This window comes from Acomys russatus, chromosome 7 (assembly GCF_903995435.1).
Source record: "Acomys russatus chromosome 7, mAcoRus1.1, whole genome shotgun sequence".
NCBI lineage: Eukaryota > Metazoa > Chordata > Mammalia > Rodentia > Muridae > Acomys > Acomys russatus.
In genome coordinates this window covers 30,671,564-30,692,705 of record NC_067143.1, presented here as the reverse complement: position 1 = coordinate 30,692,705, position 21,142 = coordinate 30,671,564, and the positions used below count along the sequence as shown (strand labels likewise).

Sequence of the window (21,142 nt, the reverse complement as noted above, 5' to 3'; positions counted from 1 at the left end):
AACTGAAGGCATCAAAGCAAAAAACTTGGAAAACATTTAAGGGAAAGGTGACCAGTTAAACTAAACATTTTGGTTGTTAACCAAAGTCTGATCTTTATAAATGCACTGTGATTATCCTTTGGTTCAACATACAAGATATACTCCAACACTTAAGAACACACTCTCTCTCTCTCTCTCTCTCTCTCTCTCTCTCTCTCTCTCTCTCTCTCTCTCTCTCTCCAGAAACATATCATATGCTGGTCAAAAATTAAGAGCTAAAACAAACTTTAGAAATTGTCAGAGACCAGTATACATGAGACAATGAAGACTAGGAAATTAAGTCAGTCAAGGTCATTTGAAACTGTATAATCATTATACACATTATCTCTGGATTGTGGTTTCATAGCTGGAGATCTCCTGGAGGCCATGTCTTTTACACAACTGTACTGAAGATCTGCAGAAACAGTGACTGAAAATTTTTCCACTTTTAGGACTTAGAGAAAGCTGCCCAAAAACTAAGGGGTAAGCTTCCCCGTGGCCAGTGCTGGCTATAGAATTGTACCCAAAAGGAATAATTAAGGGGTAGGGAACTGGTTTTCTTAAATGTCAAATGTGTGTAGAGAAAAATTTATTGGCAACTCAGAAAGAGGTCAATTTGCCTTTTCCTGCGGGACAAAAAAACCACAAACATATATGTAAACATGATGGTGGACATGCTCTCCAAAGTCCTTTTTAAAAACTGAGAACTCAAAAAATAAATTAAAAAATAAAAGCTGAGAACTCAGGGTTGGGGATTTAGCTCAGTGGTACAGCAAAGGCCCTGGGCTTGGTCCTCAGCTCTATAAAAAGAAAACAAAACTGAAAACTGTTAGTAGAGTGGCCATAGTGAAAGTCATCTCCAAAGTGTTCTTTGCCTTGTACTAAGGTACTGAATCCTCCAGCAACTACGGAAAGTTCCTCATGCAACTGAACGTGAAGGCTGAGAAGAGCCAACAAGAAGCAGAGGAAGTTTTTAATTCAACTCCTGGACATGTGGAAACAAAAGTATACTCCTCGAGATGAGAGAAAACTCAGTGTTCCCACTAAAAATGGTAGAAGGACACAGAATGCTAGATGATGTTAACAGGTGGCAATCCAAGACAAAGACTGCAGTGATCACAGCTTTAATCACTAAATTTAATACTGTAAAAATACCTAATACAAATTCTGTTAATCTAATGTCTAGGGGTGTAACTACAAAAAAGAAGACAGCTTTGACTGAAAATGCTTTCTTGATTTGGGGAAATGTGTTAAATGAAGAGTATACTTTCCCAGTAACCTAATCCTCAACAAATGGGATTTTATAGTTGTCCTTGAATGTACTTGCTCTAGAGTGTCTGGCTGGTGGGCCCATGGCATCCTGACAAGATACACTGGCTTTTGGGATTAACCGTTCCACACGGTTAATAAGCTTATGCAATGAGCATTTGGGAAAGAAATTATTTCAGAGATACTGCAATGAACAGATACTGCAGTGAAGCGAGCTCTTTCAGAATAAACCGGACCATACCTTACAAATAAAAGATCACTGCTATATTAGGAGATTTTAGTTTACAGGAAAGGGGGAGGAAAAGCTGAATTTGAAATGTTTTCCTGATTCTAGTAGATTATACTCTCAAGGTAAATGGCCCTCAGCTTCTGTTTCTCCAAGTATGAATACAGTATCATCTTTCCTGCTTCCCACTTGGCATGAGGCACTAAACCTTTCATGTAATTCTTGAGAGAGAGAGAGAGAGAGAGAGAGAGAGAGAGAGAGAGAGAGAGAGAGAGAGAACAAGTCAAAAAAAATAGTAGGATCAATATAATCTTGATGATATTTAGATGCAGCTAAACAGATAAAACCCACAGGTATTTAAAATCAGAATCAACTTCAATCCTAAAACAGAAAGGGAAACTTCTCCCACTGCTACAGAAAGCATGAGGTTTATAATTTGAGTATATAATTAATAAAGCACAATTTAGGGGTACTTGTCTTAAAGCGACAAACCCACCATAAACCAAGAAAATATTCTCAGGATGACTCTTCAAGAAAGAACAACAGTATCATGGAAACATTTAGCAGCACAAAGTTGGGTTATAGCCTAGATGACAGTTCAACTAATGGTGGAACAAGGCATTTAACTATCTTGAATCACTTCTACGAAGCAAAGGTGTTCCATAATCTTTATGGTCCTTTAAAATTTTTAAGGTCTCACATCTTCCAACTTAAATTATTATATGATGCATGCTAATCCCAAAGCTTTTATTATGCAAGTTAAATAGATAGAAAGAGAGCCTGAATCCTTGTTTACTCTTTATTTCAATAAATGGAAAATCAGGATCTGAAGTTATTAAGAAATAATAGTAATGCTAAACTGGAGCTGTACTTATATGCCAGATGGTTCTGAGCATCTCCCCCTCAAGGGTGAAAAGGCAACAGAAGATAATTTAGAGACCCCTGAAGTTACCAAAGTATGTAAGAAGAATCAATGTTGAATAGTGAATTACAACCACTAATAAAACTTTGGCAATACTTAATAAATAACAATCATAAAATGTTGTGTACATTAACGGCTTTGCCTCCTGGACTGTGAACAATTTTCAACCTAGAGATTTCAAGAACTCTGTGGCATTTAACATACAAGTTTTTCCTGAGACTACAAGAAAACACCAACCTTAATAATCCCTAATTCCTATATGTACCATAATTTTAAAGCACTTAGTATCTAAAGTTGGGCTTCTATAACTACTTAAGTGGACCAAGGAGTACGAAATATGACAGTTTGGTTTGCATGTCTAAGAAAACAGGATATCGACCAAGGTTTCTCTTCAAATGGAATCTGATTTATACTTACTAGCGAACTGCCACAAATTCCCTATCACTCTAGACTTGCAGGTCATCAGACAAATGCATTTGTTCTGTTTTCTATTGGCAGAGAATGAGTCAATGAAGCAATAATTCAATGAAGCAATGACTGGCCTATTCCCAAGGTCAAAACAAAGCCTGGGTATGTGTCAGATCCTTTGGATTGAATAACGTTAATCAAATGCCACTCCACCCCCAACTACAATCACAAACTCACTCAACCTTTCCCCAAATACAGACAGTAGAACGTTAAGGCTAAGATGAAGAACCAAGATGAGAAAACTGAGCTATACAAAGGCTAAGCCAAAAGTCTAGTTCAGGACAGTCAGAACTGAACCCCCTACCCAATTTACAGTGCAGTAATTAGAGATTACACTGGAGAGTAATATTTTTCTATTGTTTTGTTAAGACCGCGTCTCAATTTAGCCCAGACTAGCCTTGAATTCATGGCATGTTTCCTGCCTCAGCCTCCCATGTACTGGCATTACACTGGTAGCATCATGTTCAACTTAACCTTCTTTCTTTCTTTCTTTCTTTCTTTCGTCTTTCAAGGCAGGGTTTCTCTGTGTAGCCTTGGCTATCCTGTACTCACTTTGTAGACCAGGCTGGCCTCAAACTCACAGAGATGTACCTGCCTCTGCCTCCTCAAGTGCTAGGATTATAGGCATGTGCCACCGAGCCTGGCCAACTTAACAATTTTTAAAAGGATAATTGAAAAGAGAGAATGCATTAGTAAAACAAAGAAATCTGTTTGCTCGCTCAACTTTCACTTGTACACAGTAGAAGTTAACACAATACTTGCTGGTGGAAATCTACTACTGGGGCGGGAGGCACAACTTAAGAGCAGATTTTATAGTTTTTAATGACTGGAAATTTTGAAGCAATAATATTTAATGCTATGAGCATCACATGAATTCAAAACTTAGTGTCATAAACAAGGGTTCACTGAAGCACAGAAACATTTGTTCATTTAAATGTTGTCTACTGTTGTTTTAGCATGGATAGCAAAGCTGACAAACTAGGACAAAATCTGTATGTCCCACAGAGCCTGAAACTCTTCTACAGACCTTAGTTTTCTCCTGACTCAATAAAAACATAGCTAATGGATAAAAAGAGAAGAGCTGAACTGAAAGAGAAAGTAAGACACAGGAAATGTTGAAGTCTGTACCCATGGGCTGTCCTTTCAATTCAGAGCAGACAGAGCAAGTCTGGGTCCAACACCGAGAGGAGAAGTGAATGCTCGGAACTTAATCACATTTGTAATGATGCTGCCAACACAAAACCCTCCATTATTTATACCTGAAAATTTTTTATAAACTGAAAATCATACTGGCATATGTTTTCTGTACCAAGGAGAAGTGGACACAAGTATAAAGTAAGAGAATCCTTAACTCCTAAGTTAGAAGGAGAGCCCCAGATTTCTGTTTCTGATGCCTGTCCCATGACTCTTCTAGGCTCTACTCATTTTCATGAAAATGAGGTATGTTGAGAGACCAGATCATTCTCTCTCACCTCCTAAAACTTCAGAAGAAATAAGGAGAAAAGAATCAGAAAAGGGCAAAACAAACAAAACTAGAGCCATCTGAAATCAGGCATATGAGTTTATTCTTTCACTTTTTTAAGAGCTTCAGGGACGAAGACACAGGCACCCACAAATTTTATATTCTTGTTTCCTCTCTGGACACAAAAGCAACATTTATCTGAAAAGTGCTTGTTATCCAAGTAAACACCCAGGCACTAGTCATGACTATTATCTGCAACAAAGGGTGGGCTGGACTAGCCAGCACCTTGTTACCACATTACTCGAATAAAATGAGGCTTCGTTATCACCTCATACACATCAAGCATTTGGGATGGTACAGTTGTTTACCTGCTGTGGTAATTTTATTTTTTAAAATGCCATTCTGGCCTTTGAAAAGCAAAAATAAAACAATTTCAGGTCTAGCCAAGGGACGTTGACTTTCTAAGGGCAGTGGAAGTGAGTATATTAACTTGTCGGTCAGCTTTCTAAAAAACTTTGACTAGTACAAACTCCAAAACACAAGAGCACAAAGTCTTCTCAGGAAGTGCCTTTGATCTGAAAGTTAGTTACTTTAAATCAGAAGAAAATGTTTTCAAAGACCCACTGAAGGAGTTGAAGAGATGGCTCGGTGGTTAGGAGCATGCACCGCTCCATCAGAAGACCCAAGTTCCAGTCCCAGCACCCACATCACTCTAGCTCAAAGGGATCCTACACACTTTAATGGCCTTGGAAGGTATCTGCACTCATGCACTCATACACACACACACACACACACACACACACACACCCTCCTCCTAAAATTAAAATAATAAGTCTGTTTTTAAAACTCTAAATATCAAATTTGGAATGACTACATGGCCCAACAATTCCACTGCTAGGAACACAAACACACATTTCTTACAGATACATTTCTACATAATCCACCAAAGCCTTCTGATTTCTAACAGGCCCAACCTAAAACATTATAGAATAGACACCTTCTTTACAATGGTGTATCTTTACAATGAAACATTATCTGGCAATAATCAATGCTGCAACATGAATAAAATGTCAAAATATTGTAAGTCACTGAAGGCAGCTAACATGAGTACATGCTCTATAATTCCATTTATATAAAGTTTAAGAATGGGCAAACGTATAGAAAGAGAATTTAGATCCCTGACTGCCAGTAGGCACAGGGATTTGGAGATGATGATGTCATATCAAGAACATAAACAGTCAGTCCGGACAGACAGCTCAGTGGTTAAAGGCACTGACTGTTCTTCTGACGCCTTCTTTCTGGGCTCTGTGGGCAGTGCACACACGGTACACAGACACACATGTGAGTAAGACAAGTATAAGCATAAGTAAATCTCAAAACACAGGCAGTGATGGGTGCTGAATTCTGTAACTGTAAACAACTACCAAGTGTAATTTATTTGAATGGTGGTTTTGCAAATGTATTAGGCCTCATAAAACTGCTGATAAAATATTTACTCAACTTTTTTCCTTGCTAATAATGACATTCTTCGTATTTTAGACACTCAATACTGTGATTCACAAATAGAGACATATAATGAACAAGTCAGGGTTAATAAGGTGCATGAATGCCCTTCAGCGGAAATTCTTGTTGCTGTAAATCTGACAACAGCTTTTGTGCTCACAGAGTAAATGTTTTTCACTGTAATCTCCAAAGGATTCATGTAGAAGAGACTATTCTAAAACTTTGATGACATCAATACAAGTTTAACAGTAACGTATCATTCATTTCAAAAGCAGAGCAAGAAAGAAAGGCTAAGAACCACTACTATATTCCATACATAACAAAAGCTAAGGCTACAGATCACACAAGCAGACCACTTAGTCCATACAGGCCTACAGGTGCTACTTACCGCCTGGGTCCCTGGGCCTTGCTTCATCTTGGGTATGGTAGCTCCATTTCTGACAGCCTCCTCAGAAGGAGCTCTAGTCTTACTTGGAAGATCCACCTCATCTCCAGCTTTAGTGCCTGGCATTTCTAAAGAGAATGTGGGTTCAGAATGAGTGCATTTGATTTAAAAAGGGGCGGGGGTTTCCTATGTAGTTTCGTATTTATACAACAAACTCCAGGTTTCATGTGTTTTGTTTTCCATTAAATGGAACCCCACACAGAGCCACTCCTAATCACATGACTCTGCAGCAGCTTCCCAGACATTAAATGAGGCTACAGCTAAAGAAGTTTCAACTCACTGACTACTGAATGACTGTCTCATTTGTGACTTGTCATGAAAATGTATGAACACTCATCTGACAGTAAATTCATGAACTACAAGGGTACAGGCTAACATCTGAAACAAGGCAGTCAATTTTGGACACCATTATAGCAAAAGATATTTGTACTGAGAAAACAAAACCCCAGATGGGGGTTTCTCTGTGTAGCCCTGGCTGTCCTGGAGCTCACTCTGTAGACCAGGATGGCCTTGAACTCAGAGATCACCTGCCTGTCTCCCGGGTGCTGGGATTAAAGGTATTAGCCACCACCACCTGGCTGTACATTATTTTTTTAAAACGATTGTTTCTTCCAAAAGCAAAACACAGTTAAAAAAAAAAAAAAAAATCAGAAACTCTTTTCCTTCTGCAAAAGGCAATAGTAATAGTTTCTCTTACTGAGCTACCACATGGTAAAGCAAAAGCAGGAAGTGACAGTGATGTTTAAGGCAAATTTAGACTTCTGACGCTTCTTTGAAGGGGGAAGACTGAATAATCACAATTTACCTTAATAGTCCAAATATAAATGGAAATGTCATCTCATTTTCTTGTGGCTTTTCATAATGTAGCAATCCCATTATTCTGGCAATAAAACTCCCCATCCAAAAGATAGAAGAGGGCTCTCTCATTTAAGAATAAATCACTTAAAGATTCATTTACATTAATAGCATGTGTGACCCTCCAAAAGGTCTTGGAGTGGGAGAGTCACATTCCTAACAAAAGAATGTTTAAAATTCTTTCTGTCTTTTCCTTTATAATTATATAATCTTACTAGTAATTTAAAATAGGTAGGCATGTTTGTTTGTCTAGAGAATGAAAATCTGTTAGCTTTTAAAAAATATTTTATTAATTTATTCATATTACATCTCGATTGTTAGCCCATCCCTTGTATCCTCCCATTCCTCCCTCCCTCCCGCTTTCCCCCTACTCCCCTCCCCTATGTCTGTGACTGAGGGGGACGTCTTCCCCCTGTATACGATCATAGGGTATCAAATCTCTTCTTCTGTTAGCTTTTTATACAATTAAGTTTTATTTTAAAATGTCTAAGTATTACTTTTATAAAAATTTTAGGAAAATATATCTAAGAGAGAGGTAACTCTGTGTGTGGACAGGGGTGGGGCGTGTATGGTTACTATTGTATCCCACAATGTGATTTTTAACATAATCTCAACTTCCCTATACCTAATCAATGGAAAATATGTACCAGCTACAACAGTAAACATTGATTACTGAGACTGGCTTGGTTTGGTGAAGCACTGGCAACCTTATGAACACAGTGATCAATCAATGCTTTTGATGAGGCAAGGGTTCATATTCCCTTCTTACGGGCTTCTCCCAAATCAACAGCTAAACCTGACTCATAAAATAATCCATGAATGGGATGTAATCTACACACACACACACACACACACACACACACACACACACACACACACACACACACAAAATACCCTTGGCTATTAGATCACACTCAGGTGCTTTTTTTCCCCTAAAGCAACATCACCAGGGACTTTCCTCAACCCTGGCTCCCTCGTGAAGAAAGCACCGGTTTCTTTACTACCAGCTACTTTTTTTGTAGTCGAGGCTGAACACCAAGCTTGTTATGAGTCCTTCTGGTAATAAAACAAACAACTCATCTACACAAAATATACCAATCCCAAGATCGTATTAAATACCTTAACAACTTTGCCCCATTTCTTAGTATCTGCCCTACAGTTGTGTATACTTAAAAACAGAAGTCGAAGATTCTGTCAGTTTTCTTTTCTTTTTTAACCCTTTTCTGATCCAGTGCTGCAGATACATACTTTATAGCTCACAGTTGCTAGGGTCAAATCGAGATCATAGAACAAGAATGAGAAATAATCTCATCCACGGTGGCCAAGGACAGAGCACCCAAAGAAAGGCAAACAGGCAGGCATCAACTTACAGCCACTCCCATGTTTCTGAAATGTCAACCTGCCAAGGTCCCCAAAATAGACTGGTTGTTGTGCCTTGTTTTAAAAATTAGAGACCTCATTTCAATGCCGAGATAGAAGTCAGTCTAAAATAGCACTAAATCTAAAGACCTTAAGTCACCAAAATCCCCACTTCAGCTTCCTTAAATCACTCAACGGTTACGCTGTTTAAAACAGCTAAAAAGTCCTTCATCAGGGCACAATGTTTAAACCTCCTCTTCCCAAAGAATTTCTTTTTGTTTGTTCATCTCTCTCCAAATCCCACACCCACAATTGTAACTTGTATTACACTAAAAGCATTGCCAACATATATATATATATATATATATCAATATATCAATATATCAGAAAAACATCAGAGGCACGGTACAGTTGGTAGCAGGTATGGTATAAAAGTCTGCATCTAACTGACCTTCAGGTACTTCAGAAGACAAGACTGACAGCCATTCCGACTCTAGTTTCAGCTTGAGTCTCGAGGGCCATTAAAAAGTCTATTCAGCGAGTTCATTCCATTGAGCAAGGGTGGTTTCTCTCTGCTCTCTCTGGACATGGTTACCCATTGGTGAACAGGCTGCTTGTGTTGAGCAATCTGCCTGGTGCAGCTGCTTCACCAAGATAAGCAGACACCAGGTCCGCCTGGTGACAGCACCACAGCAGACTAGGCTCAGGCGGAAATCCTGTATCCTATTGCCCTGTGCTGCCCAGGACCCTAAATTCCCATACTCTGCCTAAAAGTGAGCAGCAAACCTGGAGGTCTGTTCCTCAGGCAGGAAAAGGAGGGAGTACACACCCTCAACTTAACCAATGACCTAATATCACCATTTTAGATGTTCGTTTAATTCAGTACTTCTCAAAAACAGCTGTTCATGAGACCAGCCTGACTTTAAATTCTCTTACAATACAGACAATTAAGACTTGGAAAAGTTTCCAACTTGTAAACAAAGCATATTCATTTCAGCATTGTGCTCTGTGGTTCTAAAGAAAAATATGTTGTTTAATTATCTAAGGCCATCCAAGATGCAGTTACTGTCTTCCAGATTTAGAAACTACAATAGCTCTATCGTGACAGTGTGGGTTAAAAAAAAAAAAAAAAAAAAAACTTCACGTCTATAATACAGGAAGTAAAATCTGTACAACCCAAGATGACATGTGTTTCCTGACAACAGTGACTATTAACTTGGAAACGGACACTACTGAGCAAGCAAGACCTCAAACCAACAACATCATCATCACTCTTACTAGCATGTAACAGATGAACATTTCTTAAGCCATAAATTAATTTTGTACAACACTTTGCTCACCTGGTGCTGGCTCAGGCTTGCCGACAGGTAGAATGGTTTTCTCTGGTTCCTCCATCTCAACAACACAGCTCCCCGTGGTTTCTTCGTGGGCATTATCCATCTGCAGGGCCTCCTCAGGTAGGAAAGCACATGGACTCTCTGCACAAACACTCTCTAGCTGCTCAGTTTCCAGACTGCACAGTGATGGATTACTGATTTCTCCCTTAGTCATCAGTAGGCTGGAGGCCTTGACTTGCTTGATGACGGCCTCCACTACACGAGTGGCAGCCTCCTCTATGGAGTCTGCTCCCAGCAGCACATGTGCAGTCTGCACTGAGACTGTTCCAAGTACAGTGGTGACATTACTCTCCTCTCCCGGGACTGAGGCCTGTGTGACTTGCTTCATGCCGGCTGAGAGGGCACTGTCATTAAGAGCTGAGAGCTCTGTCTCTGTGGGGAGGTCCCTGGCAAGATGCTGCATTGTTTCTTCATCGTTTGGGGCCTTTTTGGAGTTACTCGTGGAACAATCGAGGTCTGTTGCCTCCAGTTTCTCTCTCTTGCAATCAAATGGTACTATCTCTGGGGTCATGACTTCATGTAAGCCAATGACACCTTTGTCCAGTGAAGCTTCGGGCAAACTTGGAATCACTTTCTTCTCTTCGTTTAACAACTCTGAAATCAGAATGTCTTCAATGTAGTGTGATGTATCCTTTCTTCTGGGCTCAGCAGTAGCTGGTAAAGCATGAGCCACTGTAACATCCTCCATCACATTTCTGCTTTCCTCACACACAGTGTTTTTCCCTGGGAACTGAGTATCCTTCCCACGAACATGGAGAGCAGAAGGTTGGTTACAGTGGAGCACCTCAGATGCAGCTGAAGGCAGACAGGGCAACAGGGATGAACCGCTCTGCTCTGAACCCAAGGCTTTCTGCTTTGAATCTGCAACCACCAGGCCCTTTACAGCCCCACCTTCAGTCAGCAAGGAGACCTGCTGCGGGGCCACTTCCTTGTTGTGCTTGGTTTCTGTTTTCAGACAGGCAGAGGGTGTGTCCAGTGAGTTACTGTGCTGCTGTGTTTTCTTCCCAGCACAGACGGCCAACGTAGGCTCTTGAAATAATCTTGCTATCTCCTGCTCAGGAGGTGGTGGTTCCTGGTTTTCCCTTGACATTTCTGAAGAATGTAAGTCTTCTTTAACGGAAGAACATCTCATTGTTTTATCCTCGTCATCTTTTCCCAGAGCTGCGGAGCTTTCTGGAACCACCACACTGCTACATTCTTCAGGCAGAAGAGAGTCAGACAGCAAAGCAGCTTTATCCACACTTTGTAGTGAAGAGTCACTCAGAACTCCAGGTGTTGCTGCCGGGCCAGGACCCTCGCATTCTCCACTAAGGCCTACAGGGCTGGTATTTCCCATGCTGGTCTGAAGCTCTACAGCTGACGGTGTGGACAGGCCAGTGGCTCTGTCTCCTAGCTTATCAGCGCCATTCAAATCTCTTCCATCTGGGCCATCTCTAGAAACTGTAGCTCTATGGGACTGAGGAGTTGCTGTTCCCTTTTCTTTCTGGGAGGGGACAAGAGAAAGTGCGTCATCTTTAGTTACTGATTCACTCTCTGGACTGCTTGCCAGAGAGAAACTGCTGCCTAGTGGCGATACCTGGTCTGGCACTAGTTGTTTCTCAGTTTGGGGGACTACTGAAGACAGATGTGAGACATCTTCACGTGTATTCACTAAAGGTGTACCTTGATTCTTTGCATCTATAACACAGAGAGGACAAACCCTTACAGATTCCTGAGTATTTTTCACAGTGGCAGAAGTGACTGTGTCAGCTTGTGGGCCTTCTGGGCAGAGGGCAGTGTGCAGACATTGCATGTCTGCCTGTGTTGCTGTGCTTTCAGGCAGGCTAACTTTATTACCACTGCCGTCTTTTACAACCCCCTCACCACTAGAAGTCACTGTGTTGTGCTGACACACAGACTGAACACAAGATGTTCCAGCCACGGTGGCAGAACTAAGCAGTGCCGGGGCGCTCTGGCTTTCAGAGTGCCATGAACTAGAGTCTGATTTTTGTTTTGGTACCTCGTCTGGTTTGGGCCCAGAGAAGGTTATAACCAAGGGTGATGGTTTCTCACAAAGGCCTTCTAGTAGAGTACCAGGTTCCAGGCCACCTGAAATCTTGTCTTCAGCAGCAGTTGGAAAGACTTGAGAGCCCTGTTCACTTGTAGCATCGGTTCTTTCCTCACAACTGCTCTCCTGAGGTTTCACTCCTGTTTTCTCAGTGGGGATTTCTCCAGGATTCAATGCAGTTGATGTCTCCGCAGGGGTGTCACCATCCAGGGAACTGCTGGTGAAGACATGGCTTGTAATACTGGCTTTCTCCATGGGTTCACTTAAAACCTGAACATCAGTCGCCTCAGCTGCGCTAATGTCTGAATTCTCAAGTCTTTCCTTTGTGCCATCCCCCACCTGAGGCTTACTACTGTTCTGAGTGGTAGCATCTGGGTTCAGTAGGCTATGTTCCAGTTCCCCTGCCCTCTCAGGGGCACCAACATCTGTTGAAAATCTGTCTAGTAGCCCGCTTCCAGAAGAATGCTGGCATGCGCCTGGCTCTGTGACCATGACTTCCTGCAGCACACTGCCCCTGTTGCTTAGTGGCTGCTGACCTGTGGCCACTCCAGAATTTTTTGTTCCAGTTACTTGGTTTCTGTTTCCACAGGATGGAAGGCCTTTTGTGGCCTTTACTCCACAGTCAGGGATGCTCTGAAGGCAGCTGTTCTGATAAGATGCAGACCCAGAGTCCACGGCAGATGCTGGCTCCGCCTCTTCCCCCTTTCTTCCCACTTCTTTATTTTGCGTATGAGAACAAACTACATTTTCTTCCTTGACCACACTTGACAAATCACAGGAACTTTCAGCCTTTCCCTCAGGACTCCCTTGGCAGTACAGAGTGCTCTTAGTTTCTTCAGAAGAAAGCTGCTGGTGCTCAGATGGCTCTGAGGCACAGGGAAGGAGCTGGCCATCTGTCTCTGGTGCTTTGGGCACACTAGAAGTATCTTGCGTTGTCACCATTAAGGGCATAAGATTGTCCATCTGTTTCAAGTTTGTTTTCTAGGAGGAAATCAAAGATACTTCTTAAATATTGACCATAAAAAGAAAAGGAGAGGGGGAGAACCTGACGACGAGAAAAAGATGTTCCTGACAGCTGGAAGCAAAGCCTTGTCGGACAGATCCTTCTTTCCAGGCCTTCTCCGTTAATGCATGATGTGCTACCCTCTGCCCACACCTGTGTATCCACTGGGATGTTAAATTTTCTTTAGGTTAAAAAAAAAATCTTTAGGTAATACTCAGGGTCTGCTTTCCATATTAAAAACAGATTAAAACCTAGGCCTCAAAAGCCTTGTTCTAAGAAAGCACAACAAACATCTTCATTATCAGTGAGGATCCTTAGCTCTTTACAGGAATGGAGTCTACTTCCATTTGTCTCAAAGATTAATAAACCAAAGCCTAACCAGCCTTAACACTCCTTTCAATCAAAATATTCAGCCTCATAACTCTATCTCTAAAACATGCTCAACCCAATACAGAAACATGCTCAACCCAATACAGCTACACTTTTAGAATTAGGGATAATTTGTTTGCTTATTTTCTCAGAAAGGCCTCACTATGTAGGAAGAACTTGCTATGCAGTCAGGCTGACTATAAAATGGTTGAATTCTCCTGTTTCTGCATCCTGACTACTAGGATTATAGGGTCAAATTACCAAGCACAGCATAAGAATTTTTTATATTACTATATAAACAAAGAAAACAAATAAGAAAGAAATGGCTAAAACAATCACAGTTCATCAATCTGATAAAAAATAACACAGTACTATTATATAAACAATGCAGGCAGTCATCTACTCTATCTGATCTATCTTCTGCTGCTCAATCAATTCAATCAATTCCACCACCACCTCCCTGTGTGTGTGTGTGTGTGTGTGTGTGTGTGTGTGTGAGAGAGAGAGAGAGAGAGAGAGAGAGAGAGAGAGAGAGAGAGAGGAGGGGAGAGAGAGAGAGAGGAGATGAGACAGAGAGGAGAGAGAGTGAGCGAGAGGAGAGAGAGAGAGAGAGAGAGAGAGAGAGAGAGAGAGAGAGAGAGAGACAGAGAGACAGAGAGACAGAGAGAGACAGAGAGAGACAGAGAGATACACAATATGGAAAAACTAAGTAAAAGTCACAATTTATGAAAAGTTACAAATTAAACAAAAATAGCTTGCTGTTGACAAGTGCATACTGCTCTTGCATAAGGCTTAGATTTCTAGTCCCAGAGTCCTATACCAAGCAGCTTGCAACCACTTCTAACTCCAGCTCCAGGAAATTTGTTACTCTCCTTCAGAGACACACAGAGACACAGAGACACACAGACACACACACACACACACACTCTCTCTCTCTCAAAATAAATCTCAAAAATAAGTAATATAATAATGTCATAGATATGTAGACAAGGCTCAATAAAATTGAGACAACCAAATAGAGTCAGACCTTTAGTAAATTTATAATATCAAATTTCAGTGATTCTTAAAGTACTATTTATTTGGTACACAATTATTTCAAAATATCTGCTCTTCATATGTTACTTGTCTATTGCAATAATTCTGTATACACCAACTAGCATGTATCATTTATCTGTTTAATTGGTAAATATACTAAGTAGTCTATCATCAGATTGTTCCTGCTAATTAAAGCTACTGTAGACTCTGCAAATAATAGTAAAATGTGTTATCCTCACTAAATTCCTTTTGTTAGAGCATACCCAACCAGATTCTCACTAAAAATGTGCATGCTATATTCATTAAAAGTATTCAAAATTAGCCTGGTAACACTTCTAAAAGTAGGACAGCAAATCAGCACCTTTAACGAAGGGCTAACACTACAGACCAGAGAAGCAAGTAAGCACTGCTGCCTAAAGATTTGTAGAAGCAATGTTGAAATGTGCAAGGTGAGTTTTCTCAATTAGATGATCATCCATTTTTTAATTCGAAGGCAGAAAAAAGTAATTACACAAAAGTCCATTCAGAGGAAAGTGAGAGGCTAGCAACAAATATCATTCCGAAAGGCAGAAGGCTGGAGTTATAGCTCAGTGGTTAAGAGCACTGGCTGCTTTTCCAGAGGACCTTGGTTCTCTTCCCAGGACTCACATGATGGCTTACAATTATCTGTAACTCCAGTTCCAAGGGATATGATGCCTTTTTCTGGCTTCTGTATGTATCTGCACAGACACACACAATGCATGCACATGATGCACAGACATATATAATGTATGCACATAATGAACTGACACACACAATGCATGCACATGACGCAAACACACAGTCTATGTATATGATGCACACACACACACACACACACACACAAGCATGCACATGATGCATTGACACATAAGAAAATATTTAAAAAAAGAAAAGAAAAGAAAGGCAGAATAAGCTATTTCATATAATACTAGTGTAGTTGTAGTTGTTTTTTTGTTTTGTTTTGTTTTTTGTTTTTTTGGCTTGCTTGTCTCACAAATAATGCCTCTAGTATTGAGCTGGCCCTAGATGACCTCAAACAAAATTATTAGGCTGTTTCCAAATCCAATCAGCTCTGAAATACACTGGATGGAAAATTATCTAAGCTTAGTGTCTCAAATGCTACAGTGCAGAAAGATGCATCCATGTGACGTCCATATTACCCACAATAAATGCTACCAAGGAGTCTGTAACGATTTTACCTCTGGCAGCCATTTTATCTTCAATGCTTGAGTGGATTATAAAATCCTTACTTTTAAGATGGTCTTTTTAACTGTCAATGATCCATGTAAATATGGCAGCTCTACCATCACTCACTGAAGAGTGGTGAAAGGGTTTTCCTAAGGAGTAAATTCCCTTCCTGGTCCTTAGTAACCATCTAGAAACTTTGGCCTCTTTTAGTTCTAAAACATTAAAAAAGTCAATTTCTATTCATGACAGAAAAAATTTGTTCTACTCACTACACATTTGTACATCTAAAATGCCTATGAATATCTTTCATTACTTCAGAAATTTGTGAAGAATTTTAAGGAACCCAGCCCACTGGGCTAGTGAGATGGCTGTCTGAGTAAAAGCATTCACTATGCAAGCCTGAGAACCTGAATTCAATCCCCTCAACCTATAATCACAGGAGAACTGACTCCTAAAAGTTGTCTTCTAACCTCCATACACATGTCCAATAACCAGGGTGTGTGTGTGTGTGGGTGTGTGTGTGTTTTGTTGACTACCTACAGGCATGAGGCCTGTACTTAAGTGTGGTTTGTATAACCAATGAGACTGTGCTGGAGAAAACTTCCTTTTTCAGCAATTATTGATTGGAGGTAGCTTCTGAGTTACGGATGGGAACTTGTGTCTAGTTCCCCTTTTGGTGCCGGGATCTCATCTGGCTTAGGCCTGTGCAGGCTCTGTGCATGCAGTCACCATATCTTTGAGTTCATATCCAGCTATAAACCCTTCGGTTTACAATAGTGACCTGCATGCAAGATACACTAGTCTAATAATGGCACAAAAGTTATGGAAGCAACTACTGTCCGAGTGGTTTTAAGGTCTATTCATGAGATGGAACCTATGCCGGACACTGCTCAGGTGGCCAAGAACCTGAGACTAGGTAGGGCCTCGGGCTTAGGGGAAAATCAAATACTACTCTTTCTGCTAAAGGAATGTAGCAATAAAATGACTCTAAGCAGCATTCTGCTATACCCATAGATCAGAGCCTTGCTCAGCCTTCATCGCAGAAGCAGTAAATGGGAACAAAAACAGAAACCCACAATGGAACCGAGTGCAGAGAGTTTAAGACCTTGCAATACTCAATTCTAAATGGAGATGCCTCCAACAAATCCTCCACCCCCCACCCCTAAGCTCAGGGAACCCTGTGGAAAAGGAGGTGGAAGATCGAAAGAGCCAGAGGGGATGGAACACACCAAGGAAACAAAGCTTTCTCTAAGCAAAAATAAAATTAAATCTCAAGCCTCTACTGCTGGAGTCCAAATTTAGCTCTGTATCTTAAGTGGCAACTCTCATAGTTCATTTTCTATGCTGTTATAAACACCGTGACCAAACCCAACTTGGGAAAGAAAGAGTTTATTACATTTTTATAACTCTTAGATATAGTTCATCTGTGGAGGAAGTCAGAGCAGAAACTCATGCCAGGAACCGGGAAGCAGGACCTGATTGACCATAGAGGAGCACTGCTTACTGATTTGTTCCCAGTTTGCTTGGCTTTTTTTTTTTTTATGTAATCCCGCACCACCTGGCCAGGGCTGAGCCCTTGCAATTTGATGAAGGTGTTTCTCAACTGAGCTGCTCTCTTCCAAAATGACTCTAGTTTGTGTCACGCTGACAAAATACTAACCAGCACAGCAACACTGCACACTAACAATTCTTTATAGCAAGACTCATTGGGGGTGGGAGGGTAGAGAGGGGTAGACAGAGGCAGATACCTAACTAAAAATGAAAACCTTCCCTTACCATTAGCTGCTGTTGTATATTCATAAGTTTAGAAATATGTCCAGTACAGCTGTCTCCATGGGGTTCATGATGTGGTTCAGATTCAGAAGTCAATGTATAGATGTCCAATTCTCGATGGTGCTTCACTGAACAGTCTCCGTAAGGGATTTCATAGGATAAACTGCTCCAAGAATCTGGCTCACCAGCATTTTCCCTGTAAGCAAGCAATCTTTTGTTACTACATAAATTCTACTAGCAGGCATAGGTTTAATCTTTTAAGTGTGATACAATATTCCTGATTGCTCTCTGAGCCTTCAGAGCAGAAAATTGGTATATGCAGCAGCAATGATGGCGGGCATCTATCCTGTCTTCCTCTTTGCAAGAGAACAGAAATGGCTTAAGTGAAACCTAAAAGATGATTTCTGAAGGATAGTCTTTTGATCAAGACAGGAAGTCTGGAATCTTTAAATAGCTAATATCATGATAATAATCAAATAATGAACTTTAAAGATGATGGCTTCAATTTGGTTTTCAATAGTAGCAAGACCCATAAAGACTGGGTGATAATAAACAGGCCACACTATGTGCTAACAAAAGTCCGTTCCACAAGGAGGAAAGAACCAGTCAACCCAACCCCTGTACATAATTGACATGAATCTCTGGTTCTAGGAACTCCAAACTAATTTTTTTTTTTTTTAATTTAGAAACAAAAACCTGGCTGTGTGGCTCAGTGGTAGAACACCTGACTACCATTTGCAAGACCTTGGGTGTGGTGGCTAGTAGCAAACAAATATAAAAATAAAACTCAACTTTGCTCAACTTACGTTGTAAACATATATGGCATAAAATAAAGCTTATATGAGTACAGACATGAACAACATCTGGCCTAAGACTGAATACATGAAACTATTTTTTTGATTTGTAGGAAACGTCAGATTTAAGAAAGGGGGCAGGTTTACTTGAAAACATTTTGAAACAAGTGAACACAGTAAGAAGTAACAAGTCCTGTCATCAACATTCTGCTATCATACCCACTGGGCTTCTTCAAGACAAGTGAGTTCGTCTATACAGGTCACGGCACTTCCAACCTTACCATTGCTCACAAGGTCCACCCATGTCTGTGTCTGCTTGCAGTACACTGACTTTACTGTATGGAGGAATTTACGAGTTTCAGATAAACAGCGATGAAGCATACACGGCTTCATATTCTCACTGTATGTATTTTGACATACATTTCAAGTTAAGGAGCCGCTTCTGTTTTTGGATGCACATCATGTAAGCTCTAATCCTAGGTGTTGTATCCTTTCTTGTTTGTCAGAGACAATGTATAATGTTTCTGAATTCAAATGCAAGTACTGAATTTCTCGGCTATATGATATTACAAAGTGCCGTAAGTTCTCGGGACCTTAGTTCAATAACCTGCACATAGGAATATGACAGTTCAAACACTATTTCAAGAAATGGATAAAATGAACATCAAAGGCTGAGCATAGGGAGCTTCTGTTGTCTGCCATCCCCTACTCCTGCCTTTACGAAGGCCTGCTCACACATTCTACCATTCTCAAAGCACAGACCTTTCTTATATATAAAAATCACTACATTTTCATTTTAAAGTCACTTCCTCAAAAGTGGGGAAGAGCCTGGGACACACAGACAGAGGAAACAACTTCCTGAACAGTACACCAACAGCCCAGGCCTTAATGTCAACAATTAATAAATGGGACCTCATGAGGCTAGAAGCTTCTGTAAGGCAGGAGACACTGTCAGTAGAACTAAGCGACAGCCTACAGACTGGGAAAAGATCTTCACCAACCCTTCATCTGACAAAAGTTTAATATCCAAAATATATAGAACTCAAGAAATTAAACACCACAAAACCAAACAACCCAATTGCAAAATGGGGCTTGGAACTTAACAGAGAATTCTCAACAGAGGAATATCAAATGGCCGAGAAACACTTAAAGAAATGCTCGCCCTCGTTAGTCAACAGAGAAATGCAAATCAAAACGACACTGAGATTCCATCTTACACCCATCAGAATGGCTAAGATCAAAAACTCAAACGACACCACATGTTGGCGAGGATGTGGAGAGAGAGGAACACTCCTTCATTGCTGGTGGGAATGCAAACTAGTACAACCCACTTTGGAAAGCTTTCTGACACTTTCTCAGAAAAATGGGAATAGGGCTTCCTCAAGACCCAGCTATCCCACTCCTTGGAATATACCCAGAAAATGCCCTACCACACAACAGGGACATATGCTCAACCATGTTCATAGCTGCTTTATACATAATAGCCAGAACATGGAAACAGCCTAAGTGTCCCTCAGTAGAAGAATGGACTAAGAAACTGTGGTACATTTACACTATGGAATACTACTCAGCTATTAAAAACAAGGAATTCCCGAAATTTGTGGACAAATGGATTGATCTAGAAATTATCATAATGAGTGAGTTCACCCAGAAGCAAAAAGAGACAAACGGTATATACTCACTTATATCAAAACACTAGTCCAATGGATACGTACCATGAAAAACTTTACTTTCCAAGAAAGTGGGTCAGAGGAGAGGACATCCTATTGAGACTTTAGGCAAGAGTAGCATGGAAGAATAGGGAAATAGTAGGACCCACAGGGTCCTGGAAACCTACAAGAAGAACTTTATGACAGGCAGATCTGGGTCCTGGGGTCCTCCTCAAACTAAGGCACCAGCCAAGGAGAATATAGGCATTAAACTTCGAACCCCTACCCAGACCTAGCCGACGAACATGATATTCTCCACCGTTGAGTGGAGAGTGAGATCTGACTCTCACACGAACCCTGGTGCCCCTTTTCTGACCATGTCCCCTGGACGGGGAGGCCTGGTGGCACTCAGAGGAAGGATAGCAAGTTACCAAGAAGAGACTCGATATTCTAAGAGCATATATAGGGGGAGGAGGTCTCCCTCAATCACAGACATAGGGGAGGGGAGAAGGGGGGAAGTGGAAGGGAGGGAAGAATGGGAGGAAACAGGGGAAGGGCTAACAATCAAGATGTAATATGAATAAATTAATTAAAAAATGTAAATAAATAAATAAATATAGTCACTTCCTCTGCCCAGTCTACTTCGCATCTGCAGAGTATCTACTTAGCCTTGTTTTGACTAGAAGCTTTTCCTGTATCTACCATTAGTGATTAAGTTGTCTATTAGCCTTAACTTCTGCCTAGTTACCCAAAGTTTACTTAGGAAACTGTACATGATGATTTTATTGTAACCAAACCAAGTCTGGCAGGATACAGAAGCATACCTACAAATACATTAGAGAGATTTTGCTTCTTTTAGTTGGTGAATTAGGATGTCCTGGCAAAGACATTTTAAAGAATGAGTGAAATGGAGACCTGTATATGAAGGAACTGAAATAGTACAGAAAGGTCTACAGAGATCTCCACCACTTCCTCTACCCTCATTCCATTTTTAGATCATAGTGAGAAAACTACTGTTCTGATGAGAGCAAAAGGTAGCTTGCTACTAACTGGCATTTATGCAGCACAGGCACCATTTCATTACTACATTAGACAGTTCTGAGTGGTAAACAGATTCCTGAAACAGACTCAAACTTTGAATCTCCCTGTCAAAGGTGATTTATATTGTTTTCATTCATGTGAGCCCTAAACTGTTTGTGGTTTCTAGAGTGGCTCCGGAAAACACTCTTAGTTCGGCAAGACTACTATGGTCTACTTACTCATCTGTGGCCTCACCTAGGGACAAAGAACATGTATCTTTTCAACATGTTTCCACTGTTCTATGTAATCCCTTGGTACA

General features: G+C 40.7%; 1 protein-coding gene across 1 annotated transcript in view; it reads right to left on the bottom strand.

The window, feature by feature from the left end:
* The window catches only part of Akap13 (A-kinase anchoring protein 13), a 283,527-nt gene that overhangs the window by 131,354 nt on the left and 131,031 nt on the right, over positions 1-21,142 (bottom strand). Inside the window, exons 6-8 of the mRNA XM_051148733.1 lie at positions 17,364-17,556; positions 9,868-12,952; positions 6,257-6,381 (exon numbers count right to left, since the gene is read on the bottom strand). Of these exons, the coding sequence (XP_051004690.1) occupies positions 6,257-6,381; positions 9,868-12,952; positions 17,364-17,556 (3,403 nt within the window). The remainder of the gene's footprint in view (positions 1-6,256; positions 6,382-9,867; positions 12,953-17,363; positions 17,557-21,142) is intronic.